At 42.2% G+C, this 20,497-nt stretch overlaps 7 protein-coding genes across 7 annotated transcripts; 4 read left to right on the top strand and 3 right to left on the bottom strand.

The window, feature by feature from the left end:
- Positions 1 to 42: 42 nt before the first annotated feature.
- BCR41DRAFT_381662 (hypothetical protein) lies at positions 43 to 2,676 on the top strand. Its single transcript, XM_022027320.1, has 8 exons — positions 43 to 200; positions 319 to 386; positions 523 to 630; positions 865 to 1,046; positions 1,180 to 1,362; positions 1,490 to 1,787; positions 1,896 to 2,495; positions 2,586 to 2,676. The coding sequence occupies exons 1-8, from the start codon at positions 193 to 195 to the stop codon at positions 2,606 to 2,608; spliced, it is 1,470 nt and encodes a 489-aa protein (XP_021878835.1). The 5' UTR covers positions 43 to 192; the 3' UTR covers positions 2,609 to 2,676.
- Positions 2,677 to 3,026: 350 nt separating this feature from the next.
- Positions 3,027 to 4,917, top strand: BCR41DRAFT_358631 (ubiquitin-conjugating enzyme/RWD-like protein). The gene is made up of 5 exons (XM_022025075.1): positions 3,027 to 3,090; positions 3,355 to 3,431; positions 3,588 to 3,719; positions 3,878 to 4,068; positions 4,161 to 4,917. The coding sequence occupies exons 1-5, from the start codon at positions 3,042 to 3,044 to the stop codon at positions 4,813 to 4,815; spliced, it is 1,104 nt and encodes a 367-aa protein (XP_021878836.1). The 5' UTR covers positions 3,027 to 3,041; the 3' UTR covers positions 4,816 to 4,917.
- Positions 4,918 to 6,375: 1,458 nt separating this feature from the next.
- Positions 6,376 to 7,752, bottom strand: BCR41DRAFT_339395 (hypothetical protein; the record flags this gene model as incomplete). Its single annotated transcript, XM_022022158.1, has 2 exons — positions 7,263 to 7,752; positions 6,376 to 6,666 (listed from the first exon to the last, which is right to left on the bottom strand). Exons 1-2 carry the CDS (start codon positions 7,599 to 7,601, stop codon positions 6,376 to 6,378), a joined length of 630 nt encoding a protein of 209 aa, XP_021878837.1. The 5' UTR covers positions 7,602 to 7,752.
- Positions 7,753 to 8,396: 644 nt separating this feature from the next.
- Positions 8,397 to 9,372, bottom strand: BCR41DRAFT_138249 (Lsm3 protein-like protein). Its single transcript, XM_022019526.1, has 4 exons — positions 9,195 to 9,372; positions 8,920 to 9,015; positions 8,595 to 8,648; positions 8,397 to 8,481 (listed from the first exon to the last, which is right to left on the bottom strand). Exons 1-4 carry the CDS (start codon positions 9,318 to 9,320, stop codon positions 8,458 to 8,460), a joined length of 300 nt encoding a protein of 99 aa, XP_021878838.1. The 5' UTR covers positions 9,321 to 9,372; the 3' UTR covers positions 8,397 to 8,457.
- A 42-nt stretch (positions 9,373 to 9,414) lies between these two features.
- On the bottom strand, positions 9,415 to 12,323 carry BCR41DRAFT_424172 (Man1-Src1p-C-terminal domain-domain-containing protein). The gene is made up of 5 exons (XM_022030382.1): positions 11,741 to 12,323; positions 11,499 to 11,642; positions 10,719 to 11,343; positions 10,271 to 10,614; positions 9,415 to 10,137 (listed from the first exon to the last, which is right to left on the bottom strand). Exons 1-5 carry the CDS (start codon positions 12,251 to 12,253, stop codon positions 9,448 to 9,450), a joined length of 2,316 nt encoding a protein of 771 aa, XP_021878839.1. The 5' UTR covers positions 12,254 to 12,323; the 3' UTR covers positions 9,415 to 9,447.
- A 519-nt stretch (positions 12,324 to 12,842) lies between these two features.
- Positions 12,843 to 14,585, top strand: BCR41DRAFT_289572 (WD40-repeat-containing domain protein; the record flags this gene model as incomplete). The annotated part of the gene is made up of 7 exons (XM_022020333.1): positions 12,843 to 12,929; positions 13,017 to 13,085; positions 13,189 to 13,230; positions 13,414 to 13,509; positions 13,636 to 13,787; positions 13,873 to 14,091; positions 14,192 to 14,585. Coding segments are annotated over 7 exons (1,059 nt in total), but the record flags the coding sequence as incomplete, so codon positions are not given.
- A 3,225-nt stretch (positions 14,586 to 17,810) lies between these two features.
- BCR41DRAFT_309500 (hypothetical protein) lies at positions 17,811 to 20,081 on the top strand (the record flags this gene model as incomplete). Its single annotated transcript, XM_022020954.1, has 4 exons — positions 17,811 to 18,791; positions 18,888 to 19,398; positions 19,522 to 19,782; positions 19,879 to 20,081. Coding segments are annotated over 4 exons (1,956 nt in total), but the record flags the coding sequence as incomplete, so codon positions are not given.
- Positions 20,082 to 20,497: the final 416 nt, after the last annotated feature.

Here is a 20,497-nt window from a genome sequence, read left to right on the forward strand (position 1 = left end):
TGCACATTTTTCTGAGTGTCTTACTTTGACTAAGTATTCAAGTCCTTTCTTCATTCCTTCACATTTACAACTTTTTTTTCTTCATTTGCTATTCTCGTCTTCAGACTATTCACCTTATTGGCTTCTAGAAACTACCCTATTACTCACTATCCTAATTAACTCCAATTCAACAATAAATTTTTTTCCCAGGACATGAGTTGGCAAGTCAATCCTATCGAAGCAGATCTGTGGAACATTGACGATTATATGCAGCTGTTGAAGGAGGTGTAGGCCATAGCATACTTACCCCATAAAGCATTGCAAACAAACCAACAATAGGAAAGGATTCACTAAAGCTGTCTATAGACTGCCCCACGCGATCTCAACAAAGACTGGCATTCGGGATGGTAATCTTTATCTTTCTTCCTCGACGATAAAATTTTCAATTCGCCGACTTCACTTTGCAAAAAAAGAAGATTGTTTATTTCTGCTAATACTTTCATAACCGTCTATGCATTCATTCCCAAATCCGCAATATATCAGAGACAAAAGATCCTGAATTCAATGAACTGAACAACAAGTTCACTTTATGTGAAAAAATTACAGAGAAATTGCTGGCAGACATATGCAAGTATCGCGACAATGTCACTGGTAAGGCACAGACCTTATCATTCCTCAACACTGACGATGAAAGATCATAGCCGCCATTTTTATTTTATTTTTTTAAATGATCAACCGCGCAGTTGGGCTTTTTTTTTTTTTCCTTTCCGGTTTTTGTCTTAGTGAAATTATGAAAATTTTATGCTGTGTTGTTTCATGTTGCTGTGCGTCTGATCAGCTTGCTGAAATTTTTTCCCTCATATCATCATTCATGTCACATAATAGCCTTGCTCAATCATCAAGCCGAGTTTGGCATCGTCCTTGCTGAGGTATACGACCCATCCTTGGGGATGCCCAGTGGAGTAGTGACGCCACGAAGAGCGCAGACAGCACCAGAGTCTATGCAAGCTATTGACGATTTTCAGGCAGTCATGAGAGAGATGAGAGACACTATTTTACCTGAAGTGGTACGACTTACAATTGTTGAAAACAAATTTCACAGACCTGGGATCAGTCATTACATTTCTGCAGCTGTACTGGATCTAGCGCTTATAATGATTTCTTTTTTTATGTATTTTATGCATTCGCGGATTAAAACAGGATAAACTCGAGTTATTGGTAGTTCGCCCTCTGGAAGAGATGCAGAACAACATGAAGCTGATCCGCAAGACAATTATTAAAAGAGAGCATAAGCTGATTGACTATGATCGCTTCCGCATCTCCCTCAAGAAGTTGCAAGAAAAGAAAGAACGGACATTGAATGATGAGAAGCATATTTACAGGGTGCGTATTTTTTTTTTTTTACGCCGCCATTATTTATTTCAATAATTTGTACGTTTACTGGTAAAAGTATATCCGGATCATCAAACCTTATTAACCTCAGATCTTTTTTTTTTTTCTTTTTTTCCAGCTTGAATCCCAACTAGAAGTTGCCACTGCAGATTATGAAGGCTTGAACAATCTATTACGCGAAGAACTGCCAGGATTCTTTTATTACAGAGCCCAATTGATCGAGCCAATTTTCCATGCACTCTACTATTTGCAGACACGTATTTACAACATCATGCTTGATCGTATCGGGCCTCTCTCTGCCAATGGTTACTTTGATCTCACAATGGACATAAAACAAGGATACGAAGCACGGAAGCAAGATACCCTTCCTACTGTTGAATCAGTTGAAACTATCACCAAGAGATCTGTCGCTGCCAGTAATGTCCTTGATGATTACTATTACTAAATAATGCATGTATAATATGGTCCTTTTTTTCACAAAGAACTGACATTTGTTGGTTCTTTATGTTTTATTTTTCTGACAGCTTATACAAGCAAATATGGACAACTAGCTCCCCAGAAAAGCCCCATTAGTCCCGTTCAACACACTTATGGATCTCCAACTTCTATGTCTCCAGTATCAGCTCCCAAGCCTTGGCAAAGGAGCCCGACTTCTGTAGGCACAAAGCCATGGCAAGCGACAAGCGACATTTCTCGATCACGAGAAGACGCGTCACCGCCACCCCCAGCTTATAATACAATCCAGAATGATGGTGTTGCTCATAATGGTGCGCAGCCTGCTGGCTCAGGCGCCAGTCCTTATTCACGATCTATGACGCCTCGGAACGCCAACATTTATTCGGCACCTTCAGCAGCAGCAGCAGCATCACCGTCGCCGTATGCAACTAATGGAATAGATTATTTACGAGCGCAAGCTGTCAAAAAGGGCCCGCCTCCCCCACCTATGCCCAAGAAACTCCATGAACCTGGTCCCAAGATGGTGGTGGCGTTGTATGACTATGATGCACAGCAGCCAGGCGATTTAAGTTTCCGAAAAGATGATCGGATCGAGTTGGTAGAGCGAACAGCCAGTTCTAATGACTGGTGGACTGGCAAGTTGAATGGTCAACAAGGCTTGTTCCCAGGTAATTTGTGATGATCCCTTATCTACCAAATGCGCAATCTATGCCGCACACTGGTCACTGACAAGGCAATTCTTTTCTCTCCTAATGTAGGTAACTATGTCCAGGAAATTTGACATTAATAAAATTTTTTTGTGAACGTGGTACGATCTGACTGGCAGGGAGGAGAAATAACATGTCAGAGATGGGCTGAAGAACAAAAAAGAGAGAACAAACATGGTCTGTATTGCATTGCGCTTGGTTTCTATAATATCTGTTCAATGAATGGGACTCGGGCTAGTCCCTTGTCTTGGACAGCTAATGTATATAGTTAATAGTGATGCACATAAACTTTATGTACTCCAATATTCATATCACTTGACAAATTTAACTTATTTAATGAGTGGGAGCAAGCATTCCTAACTTAAAGTCACAGCCTCACTTCTCTCCTATATACACATTTCTCAAGTGTCTCCTCCATCCAGCACAAACACATTCTCACCTCTCTTCTTCCTCCGCAACCAACTCCTCGCGAAACACCCCCCCCCCCCCCCCCGACTAGTGTATAAAATGGCGTCACTGGCGGGCATCACTGCACAGTACAATAAAAAGAGCTCTGGTAAAAAATAAAAAAAAAAAAAAGAAAAAAAACTACCTTGCAATGGTTGAGTGCAATTTTGAGCTTTGACAATGAATGAATGCAACCAAGACGATGAATGACAAGGCATCTACCTAGTCTAACGAACTATTACAACTCTTTTCTTTCTATTTACCTTTCTTAAACACATCTTTTTATTCTACATACTTGCTCCTGCTACATATTCCTTTAACCACCTCAACAATCGTACACGCATACGAAATAAAAAAAATGCTCAATCGGAAGCTGTCAAAAGGATTATGCAAGAAGCTCGCGAACTGGCTCGTGAACCATCAACTGATTTTGCTGCCAATCCACTCGAAGTAAGAAAAAAAAAAAAAAAAAAAAAAAAAAAAGATATCAAGTATCAGTTGGATGGCGCAGAAATTATGAATGGCAAATCATTTTAACTGCCTTGGGCGCATGCATTTGTAATTGAAAAATTGATTTTTTTTTTTATTATTTTCCTTCAACAATAGACAGATATTTTTGAATGGCATTTTACAATTCGAGGTCCAGAGGACACTGAGTTTGAGGGAGGACTCTATCATGGTCGCATCTTACTTCCCAATAACTACCCATTTGCTCCACCTAGTCTCATGTTCTTGACAGTAAGTTTAATTTTTAGTGTTTTTTTTTTTTTTTTTTTTTTTTTTTTGGGGGGGGTGGGGAAAGAAAAGATTATCAAGAATAATGTCATTATACACATTACTATATCTGATAAGATTTCCCCTCGTCTTTAATTTATATTCGTTAAACAACATTATAGCCCAATGGACGTTTCGAACTCCACAAAAAAGTCTGCTTGAGCATCACTGGTTATCATCCAGAGTATTGGCAACCTGCTTGGGGTATTCGGACAGTGCTGGTCGCAGTCATGGGATTCCTGCCCACAGAAAGCAAAGGCGCCATTGGAGGACTTGATACAAGCGTAGAAGCTAGAAAAGCTTTAGCTATCAAGTATGTTTTAAAATAATCGCTTGTTTGTCCGATTTAAGCATCAGAAATGTCCTGACCTTTTTTTTTTTTTTTTTTTTTTTTGTGAACCACAGATCAAGAACATGGTCGTGTCCAACGTGTCAATCAGAGAACATATCGATCCTGCCAGACGTTGCACCAGAGAACGCAGTCAAGGCATCTCTCAAAGCTGATGAATTGCCTCCAGAATTCTCATTTGGATATGAGGCTGACAAAAAGAAGCAGGCAGAGGAAAGCGATAGTAATAATAACACTAATAAAAATGAAGCTTGCGAGGATAAGGGAAACTTAGCCGAGTCAGCAGTAGAGTATTTGCCATCACCATCATCTACAGGATTTACTCCAACCATGTCAGATGATATTCAATCCAGCAGGCCTGCCATTGAATTAGAATCTACAGTAAGGCCCATGCATCAATCTTCCATTCAACAACAACAAGGGCCTTCAGCGGGAGTACAGTCTTCATCGAACGTGCCTCAAGGCCTTTCAAGGCCATTGACCCCTGTAACAGGCGCATCATCATCATCAACAACAACAGAGATCCGTGCCCGGACAGGAGCTGCTACTTCTCAGTCTCAAACACAGATTTTGGAGCATCTCCAAGCACCTGCACAGGCTCGGGCACAGAACAATCGACGAACAGAGTCTGGTATTCCCGTGTGGCTTGACACCCTTATCTTCATCTTTGGAGGTCTTTTGGTCGCCATGGTCATTCGCAAATTTATCTAGTACATTAAAACATCTCCATTTTCTGTCTTCTGTACCATTCTCCATCCTTTTGATCCACACACAAAAAAAAAAATAACATAACATAACATAACATAACATAACATAACATAAAATAAAATAAAATAAAATCCTCTTTATTACTATTCATTTTCATTCAAACTTATTCTGAGGAGCATGTAGACAAAAAATGGCTGATGGTTATATTGTATTGTACCTTTTTTTTTTTTTTTTTTTTTTTTTTTTGCTTCATTGGTATCATCTTAGCGAGCACCACCAATGGTGAACGAAGTTCTATAGTTGGGATGGATTCGCCTGGCAGAGGATGGTGGGGACTGAGGGGACAGTGGCGCTCCAGGATGAGAAAGAGTCGCTGGAGGTGTCTTGACATTCAGTTTAGCCAGCTCTTCTCTCTCCTTCTTCTCCTCTTCTTGCTGTTGGCGATGCTCTTGGTCCAATTTGGCTTGTGCCTGTGCCTGTGCCTGTGCCTGTGCCTGTGCCTGCGCTTCAGCTTCAGCCTCAGTATTCAATTTCTCAACTTCTTTCATCTGTCGTTCGAGATTTTCAAGCTCTTGAGCGTTTTTCTTTGCAACCTCGTCCTCAGTCTCCTCTTTCAACTCTCTCTGCTGTTGCTTGTTCCGCTCCAGTTCAGCCTCGATAGCAGAAGACTCTAATGTGAATCCCTTTGTCTCTTTTACAACTGGAGCTGGATTAGAATTGGTCTTTGTAGGTTCTTCGACAGGGGCTCCAAAGATATTGTGGCTAGTTCGTCTGTATTGACGCTGAGGTTGAGGAGCTGGCGGTGGTGACTGCTGCGAAAAGATGGTGGAAGTCAATGCTGGGTGGCCCTTGGGCTTTACATAATCAGCCCTCCAACCTGCTCCGCGGTCCTCTGGCTTGATCTCTTGCTGATCCTGCTGTTGAACCATGGTTCTTGGAGGTTGATTTGAGGTAGTATCGATAGTAGTAGTAGCAGCCTGGGGTTGCTGGGCTGGATCCTTGAGGTGACTAAACACGGTTGATGTTAAAGCTGAGTAGCCTCCCTTGGCCACAGGGGAGGAAACGGAGGATCGAGGAGATCGAGGAGATGTTGGAGTGATAGCAGCGCTATCCTCATTTCCATTGCTCGAAGAATATCCACGCGTTCTGTTGTTCCTGCTATGGATATTGCCGTTTTCATCTTCGAACGCCTTCTTTGGGTCAGCATCCTTGAGATGATTGAACAATGTTGAAGTAAGAGCTGGATGACCCTTCTTTGGTGACTGTACAGGTGAAGCAGTGGTTGACCTACTGGCCAATGCCTCATCAGAACCCGATGGACTCAAAGACATGGGTATGCTGCTGTTGTTGCTGTTGCCATTACCGTTCGTGTCTGTGCCCTTGAGGTGGCCAAAGACGGTCGATGTCAAGGCTGGATGACCTTTCTTTGTGATAGAGGCGGGATGCTCAGGAGGCGAAACGGGTGGGGGGCTAAAGATCTTTGAAATCTGTTTGTGAAATGGAGTTAATGTCAAACAACCAGCTGATATATGATTCATTACCGATGTCAATCCTAATACCAAATTAAAAATCTTTTACACTACACATAAACATGCGTTCCCTATTGTTCGTTGTTCTTGTGATTGATATTCTACTTACATTGGACTGAGAGCGTGAGCCTGCAGCCGTACTAGCACCGCCAAAGGGATTCAGACGGAATCTGGAAGGATCTCTGAGGCCCTCAATCTGAGTCTCGGTGACAATAGGCCAGGAATGACGCGAACCGATCAACTTCACCATCTTGAGAACACTAGCATTGTCCCACAAATAGCGGACGCTGGCAATGTGGCCTTCTGCAAAGGAGGCGCAAATGACCTGAGCAAGATGAATTTTTTTTTTTTTTTGTTTGTTTAGTAGGATTCTGCATGACAACTACAAATGTACACTTTTTTATTCATTACAGACCACTGCTGTTGTTAATGTTGTTGTTGTGGTTGTTATGGTGTGGGTCCAGGCTAAATCCTGAATGGTGGGAGCCAAAGACCATTAGAATTATATTATAATCAAACTCTGTCTCTCTCTCTCCCACGTCTTTTGACATTTTGCCCCCTTCTCACAATTGCTCTTTTATCATTGATTACATGATTAAAAAAGGTTGACGCTCCATTGCAGAATCACGCGGATATGCGAAGGTGCAAGTAAACCCTTTTCATCCATGCTCCGCTCCGATCAAGCACAAAAAGCGTCAGTGCTCCCTCTGTTTTCCCCCTCTTTTCCCTCTGTCCGCTCTGTGGGGTGGGAAGGTGGAGAATGAATACACCAATTGAGTTTTCCCCCCCCCCTTCTTATCACTTAATTTGCTGCAACTCTGCATGCAGTTCATCGCCTCTTTGACCACCAATTTTTTTTATTTTTTTTTTGGCGGCATGAGATTAGAGGGGACAAGAAATAAACATGATTTATCAACTTACCAGTGGGAAAGTGATAGTCAAGTCTTCGAGGTGATGTGGTTCAATTCCAGGTAATAGCCAAGCTCCAGCACCAGAGACAAACTTGACGGTCGCCTCCACTTCATCCACAGCAGAGGATTCACCCACAGTGCGATGAATGACCCTTTCCTCCACCAACAATCGCTTCGGATGCGAAAAGTTACCATTGCTGAAAAACTCGTAAATTTGTTTCCCGGTCGCTGCACCGACACCCGTTGGTAAAAAGACGATGTGCGCATCTGGCAGATACAACTCTGGAGAGGCTGGATTGGCACGGAAGGACTCCCACAGCGAGATAGCAGAGGTAGTAGTGGATGACATGGTGTGAACAAGCAAACAAGCAGGAGATAGGGATAAAATGAAGTATGCAAATGTGTTTAGAAGAAAGTGTAGAGAAATTGTCTTGTAGAAGGAGTAAAAAATGAATGGGACGTTAGACCCTGAGAGTGGAGTGAGAGGACGCTAATGGGCGTGGTAGGAGTGAAAGGAATATCCAAACCAAAGGACTGTTATAAAAAATAAAAAAAAAATAAAAAAAAAAAATTCAACCTGTTCAAGCCAGGGCAACGTTGAAGTCAGGTTAAAAGTAAATCTCAAAGAATAGAAACAAAGCAAAGGGGTAGATGATGGAAGAGGATGAACGAAAGAAAGAAAGGAAAGCAGAGAGGTACAGAGGAGTTGAAAAAGGCCATTTCAACTATCAACACCATCAACAATGAACCAAGCCTTACAAGCATATATTTTAAAAGCTTTTTTATTATATTTTAATTACACACATGCGTGCATGTGTTTATGTTTATGTTTATGTTTATGTTGTTCATGTTTGTGCGCTTGGTAGTCTTCAAAAAACAAAAAACAAAAAAAATAAAATAAAGAGCGTGTAAATAGTAAACACCACTAGTACAAGTACATTACAACAAAGACATTACTACAATACGCGTGTAATTATTCCTGTGTAAGACACACAAATCCACGCTGCCAGGAATGATAAATTTCCTTACGCGTTTGCATACAATAGAACGTTTTCTACATCTGTGACCTCGTAAGTCATATTAATACACCAAAGACAACAGAAGTTTACTGTGATTTTTTTTTTTTTTTTTTTTTTTTTTTGTGGTTTAATAACTTTGTTGAATTTTTTTTTTTTTTTTTTTTTTTTTTTGCTATCACTCTACTTCTATGCACGCGATGGTGGCGAAACCTGTCATAGAACAAGATATGAGACATAAAGGCCGTAAGTAATCCATTGATTCTGTATACCGCTTTATATCAATAAAGAACGAGAAAACAAAGATAATGTCAAATGCACGTTACCAAAATAACTCCATCGCCGCGGACAAAAAGCATCTCACAGTTCCTTTTGACAATCTATTATACATGAAAGGATATTAAAGGGAGAATAAAAAAAATATATATCAACTTGAAATCCAGTGATCCATCATAACAAGAAAAAAAAAAAAAAAAAAAGTCCACTACTGAATGTAGCGGATCAATTGATTCCTTCTCCTTGGTTGATTATCTGCGTTTGGCCGGTTCTCTCATATTTTCATAATCGAAAAACAAACATATTAAAAAAAAAAAAAAAAAAAAACAAGGATTCTCGAGCGCCAACAATAGTAGAGTTCCATTGGTTGCTTACTCTGATAACTTCCTCCAAAGTTTCCTCATTCACATCCACAACAGTGATCGTTTCTTCGACATCGCCCAGAACCATGTTCAAATGACCGTCATATGCCTAATGTTCAGCAATCAAGGAATGGAAGAAAAAAAAAAAAAAAAAAAAGAGAAAGGGATGAAGCTTAGCAGGCGCTTGAACACTTAATATAGCCATGCTTCATATTGCTTAACCCGTTGTGTAGAGAAAGCAACAAAGGTAAACGAATGCTTAAAAAAAGAAAAAAGAAGGAATAATACATGAAGTTTGCCACGAAGCTCACGGTCTCCACGAAGCTTAACATAGATGCGTTCGTCTAATGACAGGCGAACGAGGTCAAGAGGCTCCTCGATGCCGGTACTCTCCAGTGGTGCATGGTCGTCCATGGTTAAAATGAGCAATGAAATGGTCAAAGAACCAGTTGAAGTGGTCCTCTCATACAAGCAAAAGGCACAGAGGAATTGTATAGGACTAATGTGGCTTGAAACTTTTTTTTTTATTGCAGGATAGCTCCTAGGAAATGATCGGATATGAGACGAGCTCATCAATTGGGCTACTTTCAATTGCTGCTGTAACATGCAAGCTACTGATGCTATTAGAAGGCCTGAAGCTATTACTTGGGCTACTACTGGTTGCGGTGCTCCTAGGCTTGTTGCTCAATATACCCGATGCACCAATCCATTCCCAAACTCGATGGATCTCACCTCTCACTTCTTGCAAACTCACCCGCACATTCGCATCCTTGTCAACAATAGTAGAAACTTTCTCCCATAGTTCGTTACGCCGCGCAGGCTGAGCCACATCAATCAAAAGAGCGTCCCGAAGATGAATCTGAGATAGATATGGCTCAGGGTAGCTGAAGGGATCGATATAGTAGTAATGTGACTGATCTGTTAGTTTGCTAAGAACAGTCTCAACAAGGGATTGAACTATTTTGGACTCTTCGCGTTTGTTATGGAGATGGCGCCGGAAAAAAAATCCAGATAATGAGGCAATGATAATAGTCAAGATATACAGTTGGTACTCAAGACACCAGCCAAGAAATCCCTGCCGCATCGCGCACACAAGAGATTTACTAGGCTTGAGTGAACGAAGATACTCTTCATCGATCCATTGTTCAAAAACAAGGCTATCTGACCTGCGGAACAATTCCTTCAAGGCAAGATCCCAATATTGCTCGAATTCCTCCAAGGATATGCTAGACTGTAATTAATAAGACGAAAGTAAATAAAAATAAAGATAAAAAAAAATAAGGAAAAAAAGGTCAAAGACTCTTCCTAAAACAAAGAAATATACGAGGCGAGGCCATAAATCTCTTTTTGGTATGGATGCTTACATCTTTCATTGAATAGATTTCGTCCTTCAAGTCTCTAATTGATATCCGTTGGCGTGCTATGAACTCAAGTGTCCTTGGTGGCTGAACATAAAATTTGCATTCCTCAATTCCAGCCTTACGATGCAAGATATGCTCAGCCACATCTGCTACTTGCAGACTCTGATACTCTTTCGCCTTATTGAGGACACAAACAGGTGTTAGCGGCAGAAAGTTATCAAAACTGAGTGGGTTTGGCTTCAGAATATACTCTGGTGGGCAGAGAGGCGGCTCATTGGGATCTAAGCACGTTGCATGTGTTGGGCATGGGATACATGTGGGATACATCCAACCCCAGAATTGATTCTCTATTGATAAATGTAAAATAAATGTTTTTAGTCGCTGAATAAAGTAAACAAGGCAAAACCGTCTATAGCTCTCTTGTTCCAAGAAACTAAGAGCTTATACATACGATATTCGTTAGGACTGCTGGGAGTGGAAGAATCCGATGTGCAAAAGCCAATTTGAAAGCGTGTCTGCCGATACCATGATGCAAAGAATAGAACTGCCACAGAAAGCAATAATCGGAATGGCATCCATGAACTTTGCTGTTTTTCATTCTGAATCCTATTAAAGCCAACCTCTCTCTGTCCTTGATGATAATGCATCGCCCCGAAATTTAAAGGTTTGGGTTTAGCAAGTGTAGCCTCTAATATCCTTCGACTTTTAGCCACCAATGGCGAATTGTGGAAAGGGGGACCATCAGAGTCGATATCGTCAAATGTTGAAACTGGATACTTGGGTCTACGAATATAATTTGAAAATGCAGGCAGAGCTGCAGCTCCAAAGATGTCGTCGTGCTCCATTCTCCCTGATGAATCCCTCCTGGTCTCTCGCAATCCATTACCCGACTTGCTACGCGCTCTTGATGTGCGTGACTTTGAGGCTGAACGCGATTTTAACGAGGGATGCGACGTAGAAGAAACACCATCCCTTGATTTAGACCGCCGCCTGCGTTCTGACTCCTTGCTACTCTGAAATGGATTCTCCTTTGAAAAATTTTGACTAGGCGCTCTCTTCTTTGTTGAGGAAGATCTCTACTTGACAATAGGATCAAGAGACTGTTAGCGGATGCAAATGATCCATTTTAACATGTGCAATGATCAGCCTATCAGACACTTCAGATAAATAAAATAATAACAATAATAATAATAATAATAATAATAATAATAATAATAATAAAAAGGCCTACTCTCCGACGCTTAACCCGACCGCTATCATCAATGCTCTTCGTATCCTTAATATCTGTCGATGCTCGTTGCGTTCTTCCTCGTTCTACGTCTTTTGTCGGATGGTCCTCCTTAGTTACTTCGTTTGATACATTCGTGAAATCTGACTGTAAAAATAAAAAGATAAAAATAATATAAAGACACGCTTCTCAGTAAACAGCAGGCATTAAAGAGTGAGACTTCACACTATCAAATTGTCTGGTACCTTATCAGCGCTACTACCTCTACTGAAACTTGTTGATTCAGTTCCTGATGTCTGTTGCCCATTCTGCCTCAAAGGTCCTGTTTCTGGCACTGGTTGAACTGATGATGAAGCTAATGTCGAAGCTGGTAGCGAACTTAAAGACGGGAGTGGTTGTGATACATGGCCTTGTTGTAATGTAGAGCTGGAAGAGGAGGAAGAGGTAACAGTAGCTGATTTATGTGGCGGAACCGCAGGTTTGACCTGCTTGCGATCATTTGATAGATGAGTCGTAGTAGACGCAGGTACTTTGATGATCCCTTTCTCCGACGGCTTGATATTCTCATAATACTTCCTAAGTGCTGGTATCTGAGGCCTGATATGCTGTTCAAACAAATCAATAAAATCCTGTTTCCTGACATTCCCGGAAGGCGTCTTGACCTTGTTATGAATAAGAATTTCACGAAGTCGATCCATCTTATCCCGCATGGGATTGTAGTCGGGATGGAGATACCTTGGTAACGGCTCCTTCGGCATTATGGGTCAGGCTAAAGCTAAATGAGGGATTCCTCGAAGAAGTCGCGTCGTCGATGGATGAACTGAATCGTTGTTTGGGCGAAAGCCTTGACAACTGCGCCGAAATATCATGTGTTAATTAAGGTTGCCACAGCTTTTAAATGATTTCGGTGACGCAGGTGTCCAAGCTAAAAATGAGAGATGGGTGAAAGATCTTTGCACCATCCTCTTCTTCCTTTTGGGACTCGACTGAACAGTACCGTCTTTTATAATATATATTTAGCCGGATATAATAAATAGCAATCTCAGGAATAATAGACTACAGGAGAGGGAAAAGAGGACATGTCAAACTTTGCACAACGGAGAGAATTCACGCCGCGATCCGATCGCGGTGATGGTAGTCAAAGAGAATATGGCAACAGGATAGTTTTTGGTAGAGTACAACCACATCAACCTTTTCTTATTTTAACACTCTTAAATACCTGCTTGTCAAGATAAAAAAAAGGCATTCAGGACTAAATAAAGAACTGTGGTACCTGCAATTAACATTATCGAGATGTCATGTCCCTTGCACACTGTTGCTTCCTTGTGGGCGCTCCACTTTGTATGAATAGATGGAAAGCGTATGCGGAAATCAATCCAGAGAAGGACTGTAGACTATAATCATAGTATTACAAGATGGCGCCAAGTAAGGACTGTGGAGCCGATTTTATACTTTAGAGATGGAATTAGGAGGTCAATTGAAACTTACTCCGTGGCATCCATTATTTTTAAATTTTTTTAGATGTCGCCGTTCATCAAGAACAAGAGAGATCTTCCATTCCTTCGTCCAGACTCAAACTTCATTTTCGATGTAAGAAGACGCTCGTTACTCTGTTTCCTCAAAGGACCCAGTATGACGATTGGATATTGGAATAAGGAGAAATTGACACATCTTTTTTTATTGCCATCATCAGCTTTTACCACCGTCCGCCTATACCAACAACCCAATGAATGCAGTTACCACGAAATTTGTGCATACATCCACCAATAAGAACCGGTGTCCTGTTAATGTTATTCGTGTAGGTGATATGAATGGAACTGGACTGCTTGTGTTTATTGACAGTGCTTATCGACAATAGAAGTTGAAATGAATTTAACACATGCTGTATTCATACCACCATGTATTCTAATTATTGTAGTGGACACCTGAAGGACGGCGACTGGTCACAGGCTCCTCTAGTGGTGAATTTACTCTCTGGAATGGATTGACATTTAACTTTGAAACTATTTTACAAGTAAGTGGCGTATATTCAATCCTCTACGCTTTGTAATGCTTGATGCTGCACTTTACAAAAACCGTACTCATGCCATGCATCCTTTTTTTTTTTTTTTTTTTTTTTTTTTTTTTTCCTTTTTACTAGGCTCACGATACTGCAGTACGCGCAATGAAATGGAGCCATAATGGAGACTGGATGGTCACAGCCGATCATCATGGATTTATCAAATACTGGCAAATAAATATGAATCCACTTAAAATATTTCAAGGGCATAAGGAAGCTATTCGCGACTTGAGGTATTTTTTGATCCGGAAACAGAAAAAGTCCTGTGTCATAATCGGTCACAATATTCCTGCTGATCTTATTTTATCCATATTTTAGTTTTTCACCTAGCGACGCTCGATTCGCGACATGCTCAGATGATGGGACAATTAAGATTTGGAATTTCCACGAGGGTATTGAAGAAAGGACACTGACTGGCCACGGATGGGATGTGAAATGTGTTGATTGGCACCCTCAAAAATCGCTTCTGGCATCAGGAAGTAAGGACAATCTTGTGAAGCTTTGGGATCCCAAGAGTGGACGAGCACTTACGACGCTGTAAGTCATTGGTGGGATGTAAGGAGTGATGGCGGCATATTGTACGTTGCAATCTATTATAATCCTGAACAACGCGTCATTTTTTACTTGAACATTATAGTCATGGCCACAAGAACACGATCTTGGGACTTCAATGGAACAGAAATGGGAACTGGCTTGCAACAGCAGCGCGTGATCAGCTGGTCAAGATCTACGATATCAGGATGATGAAAGATTTGCAGACATTTCGAGGCCATAAGAAGGAGGTTTGCTCCGTTGCGTGGCACCCACAACATGAATCACTTCTGGCAACAGGGGGATCCGAAGGATCTATTATGTTCTGGATCATGGGTCAATCAGAACCCTCTGGAATCATGGAGAATGCTCATGATTCGAACGTGTGGTCACTTGATTGGCACCCTGTTGGCCATATCCTCGTCTCTGGATCAAATGATCATACGACACGCTTCTGGACCCGAAATCGTCCTGGAGAGTCAATGCAGGATAAGTTCAATGTCGGTATTGCAAAGGCAGAGGAACTGGGTCTCAATGACCTGGGGGCCGATCAAGATGACGATGAATTTGTCCCAGGTCTTGGGAACTTTAATCCCATGCTTGGTGGAGGCTTTGGTATAACACCAATGTCAGGGATCCCTGGCCTTGGAAGCGGCCCCGCAGGTCCTACAGTTAGTGGACCTGCGGTTGGAACCATTCCGGGCCTAAGCAGTAATCCTGGGCCACTCCCTGGGCTAGGCGGAAATACTGGGGCATTACCAGGACTAGGTGGAAATCCTGGAGCATTACCAGGGTTAGGTATGGGCGGCCCTACACCACATCCGCCTTCTTTTGGAGGACAGGGTCCGCCGAACTTTGGTATGGGAGGCCTTGGTATACAAAGACAAGGGGGCCCACCTAGTCACTTTGGAAATGGACCACCTGGCCAATGGCAAGGTGGGATGGATAGACCCCAGCGAGGCAATTGGGGAGACCGAGATGGCAATAATGGACATGGATCGCATTTTGATGGAGGTCGAGGAAGAGGTCGTGGAGGGTACAACCATGATCGTCGTGGCCGTGGAGGGTTCCGAGGTGGTGGTGGTGGAGGACAACAGTAGAAGAGAGATGAAGGCAGTTGTTAGAAGAAGAGGATTGATTGCTTTTGCTTGCATGACCGACACTTGTAAAATATATAACCATATCATGTATCACACAGACTAAAATGTTGTCCTGCTGATTACAGAATGAATGACGAGATGAATGGTTGTACAAAAAGAAATCAGCTGGTCAATGCTAACTGAGTCCATCCATGATTTTTCAAGTGGAGCACAAAAATCAATGTGTGATTTAGTGGATTCTGTCTAGAAAGCTTTTCGAATACAGCATGCAGGATGTATACCATTACCGTTGCCATTGTCATAGTTTGTTATCATGGTTGCACAGCGAGTGATAGAGAACGCCGTTGCTCCGCCCTGACAGGCTGCATACTCGGGATGAGGAGAACATGTTAGATGTATGCAGGATACAGATATTTTAAAAAAAAAAGGGGGGGGAAGAAGAAGAATAAAAAAGAAAAGAGCATGTGCATCATGACATGCTTCATTTTTTGTTTTTTATTTTTTATTATTTATTATTTATTATTTTTTTGAGAGAAGGGAAAAAAGAGAAAGCGGACCCATTTGCCTGACTTTTGTCCGTGCCTGCCCACCCGGTGCCAATGAAGGGAAAGAAGAAAAAAGGGGGAAGAGTTGGATGAAAAGCTTCTAACGCGACGTGACCCTGACGATTCATTCTCTCCTGTCCTAAAATCAACTTCAACAAACGCAACTCTTTCGTCGTTGGACCTTCTTTCTCTCCCCCTCTCCTTCTGCTATTCTACTGCTCTTGTAGTCCAAAAAAGAAAAAAAAAAAAAAAAAAAAAAAAAAACGCATTCACTCTTTCTCATTCTTTGCTCTCTACATTCCATACATTCCAGCATTACCCTTCCTGTCCAGCAAAACTCATTTCTGATTCTCCTCTTCTCTATCTCCTTTTCTATCTTGTGTATAAATATATACGTGTATTTATATCTTTGCTGTCCCCTTCCTTCTTGGCCTGTCCTTGTTCAATCCCTTTGGCATCATTATCATCCGCCGATAACGACTCTTATCTCAGTGGGCCTCGACAGGCGAATGAACCATTCAGCTCCCGTTTAATAAATATCATACCTTTGTCTTCTCCTTCCACACACATTCACCCTTTTCCAGATACCCAGCATTTTTTTTTTTTTTTCTTTTTTTTTCAGGATGGTGGGAACACTAAAGACAACTCAATCAATCTTACCCCTATTTCAAGCCGATACAGACAGATGTACGTTGACTTTAAATCACTCAACGTTCTTACTTTCTTATTATAATGACGTTTGAGAATATGAACACTTTACTGACCAGCACATTCTACATCTTCATCATGCTATCTCTTTTTCTTAACTTTAATTTTTCAGTCGCTATCTCTAGAATCACTGTCCATGATGCCACGACAGCAACCTCACCTTCGAAGGCAGTGACCATGCCTACACCCATATTGAGCATGGCCATCAACAATGGTTCCTCGGAAATCTCAATTCAGCATCCAACTCAGGACATATTAGAGTACATTCAGGATCCAGAAGATCATGGACAGCGATACTCTACTTCAGGACCCCTTTTTGACCAATCATCACCGAAACCCAATCTCAACCTTAACTTCAACCCTCCACCTTCGCCAATCCCAAAAGAGCTACCATCACTGTTGCTTAAAATCCCTGTAAAGGAGGGCTTAAAACTGGCATTTGAGCTCAAAGGTAATCTGTTGGACTCTGTACAACCAAAGCAGATCGTCAAAGCACGCACAGCACCAGGGACACGGACGCAGCAAGTAAAGGCACATACGCCAGAACCCACCCTCCATCAGGGGCTTACTCATAATCACCCAAAGGAACGTGAGAAAAGTGACAAAAATACTGCTGTCATGAACAGTCTAACAACAGTGTTCCCGAAAAATACTGAGGTGCAGATGGAAGCAGGGGAAGAAGAAGAGGCAGAAGCTACTGAAGTTTATGCATCTACAATATATTTTGCCGAGACGCGGACAGAGCAGAGCATGAAAGCCCTATGCAGCGAAACTGCATTTCAACAGCAGGTAACCATTCACCCCGAAAGGTTCTTTAAAACTATAAAGAATCAAAAAGCAAGAGTCACAAAAAAAAAAAAAAAGATTAACTGAACACTAACAGGCATTTTATCAACTATTACAATGGTCTTAGTTAATGGACAACCCTGGATCTATCTCAACTGTGCAGATAAGACTACCTTCAGAGGATAACGAAACACACACTTGGGAATGGGATTACCAAACCGACGATCGGCCACAGCTAGCGGCACAGAGTCATAAAGCTGTTTTTGCTGTAAGTGTATATTCAGACTTTTTTTTTTTTTTTTTTTTATCCATATATTGATCAATATTAAACACTTTTTTTGACTCTTATTGGTTGATACAAACCTAGTTCATGACCCGTAGCCATTCAACTGGTGCATTGGAAATCCTATCAATGTTTTCGTTTTGGATTCAATGTAAGTCCTGGTATTTTACTTATCGCACCTGAAAAGCATCTGACTGCATTTAGCAACATACTAAAAGTGTTTTCAATTCTTTTTTATTTCTCTTTTTTCTGGGGGAATATTCTTTTAATGCAGATGGTTCAAATTCAGTAGTCAATGAGGGTATGAGATTGCAATCTGGCATCCAGCGGAACTCGGTAAAGAATGCGCGCCACTGGCGTAGAAGTACCACCCCTGAAAAGAACTACAATAGCCGCATCCCGGCATTTTGGAACAAATTACCATCGTTACCTCCGAGCCACAACTCTCTACCAAGCTTTCAGGATGTGTTCTCTCAACTAGAAGGAGAAAAGACCATATCTGGAGCATCTGCAACGTCAACAGCAGTCCCTCCGATACCCCTGGCTAACGACACGGAGGATGGGCCCTTATTTCGGGCCACTGTTGTGGAATGCGAGCAGCATATCCGTAACATGAAATCGGCTACGAAACGGATTTTGAAGGCTGCACAGAATGTTTTAGAAACCAGGAAGGCATGGGTGGCTGCGGAGGAAGCTCTTGTCAAGGAGTTGAATTTGATGAAGGCGGCAGAACCTTTAGTGCAACAATACTTGCGGCCATTAACAACTCAACTTGCAGGCCAGTCTGAGACGCTGACGCAGTATATGAAGACTTTTATCATTGAGCCCTTATCACAATTTTACGGAGTTGATATCAAAGAAGCAGAAATGCGTCGGAAATCGTTTGATGAGGAAAGCAAGGAGTTTTACAGCTTTCTATCGCGATACATGAGCATAAAGCAGGATAATACTCAAAAAAAGATGGAAGCGGACGCAAAGCACGAAAAGAAACGGCGGCACTTCGAACGCAAGCGACTCGAGTATTGGAACTTTTTGATTGAAATGAAGGCTGGCGGCAGTAAAGGGGATGAAATTTGTGTCAATCTTACCAACTATGCAGAGAAGCATTGCCAGTGTATTTTCGACATGGGCACAGTCGCAGAAGGGCTCCGACCGGAGCTGGCTACTATTGCTACCACCAATAGGCAGCGAATGGATCAGCACAAGGCTCGCCAAGCCGTTGAAAATTCCCTTGCGTTACTGCGCCCTCCTTCAAGGCAGTACACCAAGGACGGGCCTGGCCTAGTCCTGACACAATCTTTGCTCACTGCATCATCATCCAACCTTAGTTTAGAATCGCCGAGAACACCTTACTTTGAAAGAGACTCATTCGATTTTCAGCCTTTGGCATCTGATGCCAACACTCCCACTTCTGCGGATAACCCATCTCAACCTAGTAACGCCAGTTCGCTCAGTATCTCGGGCATTCGTGACCTAGAACACCAGGATATCGATGCTGGCCTCGCTCTGGGGAGACGTAAGGAAGGTTTTCTATTTGCAACCAGCCGACCGAGTGGGCACAATAACACTGTCCTTGAGAAACCCAATATCAATTGGCACAAATACTGGTGTGTTCTATCTGAGGGCCAACTCTATGAGTATTCTCACTGGAGAAAAGGTGTCACTCAGCCTCATAACGACCCTATTAACCTTCGAATTGCTACGGTTCGTTCGTGTCGCGACCAAGATCGAAGATTTTGTTTCGAAGTAATCACACCAAAGTTCAGAAGAGTTTACCAAGCAACAAGTGCGGAAGATATGAACTCTTGGATAAATGTTATCTCAAATGCGATTCAGGGCCTCTTGAACGGGACAAGTAGCTGTCGAAACCTGAACTTGGAGTATGCAAGAAGTGGCTATCGAACAGCAGGATCTTCGGATAACAAAGGATTGACCTCTGGATTAGGATTAGCTCGAGCTAGTATGGAGCATATCCTTCTTAACACATCGCTACCGATGTCGATCCAGGATCGAGTACAGCCGGGTCAAGCGGTTGGTCGGAAACGTGGAGGCAGTGCAGCTGATGCTCTGACTGAGCTTGGGCAGTTCATTCACCCAAAAGGCGAGGCCGGGGATTCATCTGATAGCAATAACGTTCCTCAAGATTCGGATCAACTTGGCACTCAACTACTGAGATTAATGCGAGAGAAACATCCAAGTAACACCATCTGTGCTGAATGTGGCGCCAAGAACCCAGATTGGTGCGTAATCAACCTCGGTATCTTAGTGTGTATAGGTAAGTGAACTGTAATGTAGAAATGTGCTTTGTTTTTCAACCATTTATAGGTGTTCACCAACAAACTAACAATAAGCAAATATTTTGCGGATGTAGAATGCTCTGGTATCCACAGAGGTCTTGGGACCCATATCTCCAAAGTACGCTCGCTGACCCTGGATACAACATCATATACAAAGGATCTTTTTGAGTTCATTCGTTCAGTGGGCAACAACATCTCAAACGACATTTGGGAGGCAAACCTTATCACCCCAGATGGTCTCTTGCATAAGGCCACCGCGCAACCCGCAGAAGCCAAAACCGTTTTCAGGAAACCGGTGGTGAATGATCCTCGTGAATATAAAGTCGCCTTCATTCGTCAGAAATATGTCGATAAAGCATTCTTGAACCGACCAAATCAACAAAGTTCTAAAAGCCAATCTGCAGAGGCGACTGATGCACTCTTCCGAGCAGTGGCTGTAAATGATATCCCAGCGGCGGTTGCCGCGTTCGCAGCTGGTGCTAACCTCAATATGGTACAAAAGGCAGATGACATGATGGATTCTGGGCCCTTCACTGAAATTCATGAGCCTTCCTCGCAGCCTCCTCCATTGCCGCCCAGGAAAAGCGAAACCTCATTTACCTTTAGGGATATTTTCGACACTACGGGTGAACCCATCCCGTCCGAAAAAGCATTACAGCCATCACTTGAAAGCTCGGCCTCTACTTCAGATAA

This window comes from Lobosporangium transversale (assembly GCF_002105155.1).
Source record: "Lobosporangium transversale strain NRRL 3116 chromosome Unknown BCR41scaffold_34, whole genome shotgun sequence".
Taxonomy (NCBI): domain Eukaryota; kingdom Fungi; phylum Mortierellomycota; class Mortierellomycetes; order Mortierellales; family Mortierellaceae; genus Lobosporangium; species Lobosporangium transversale.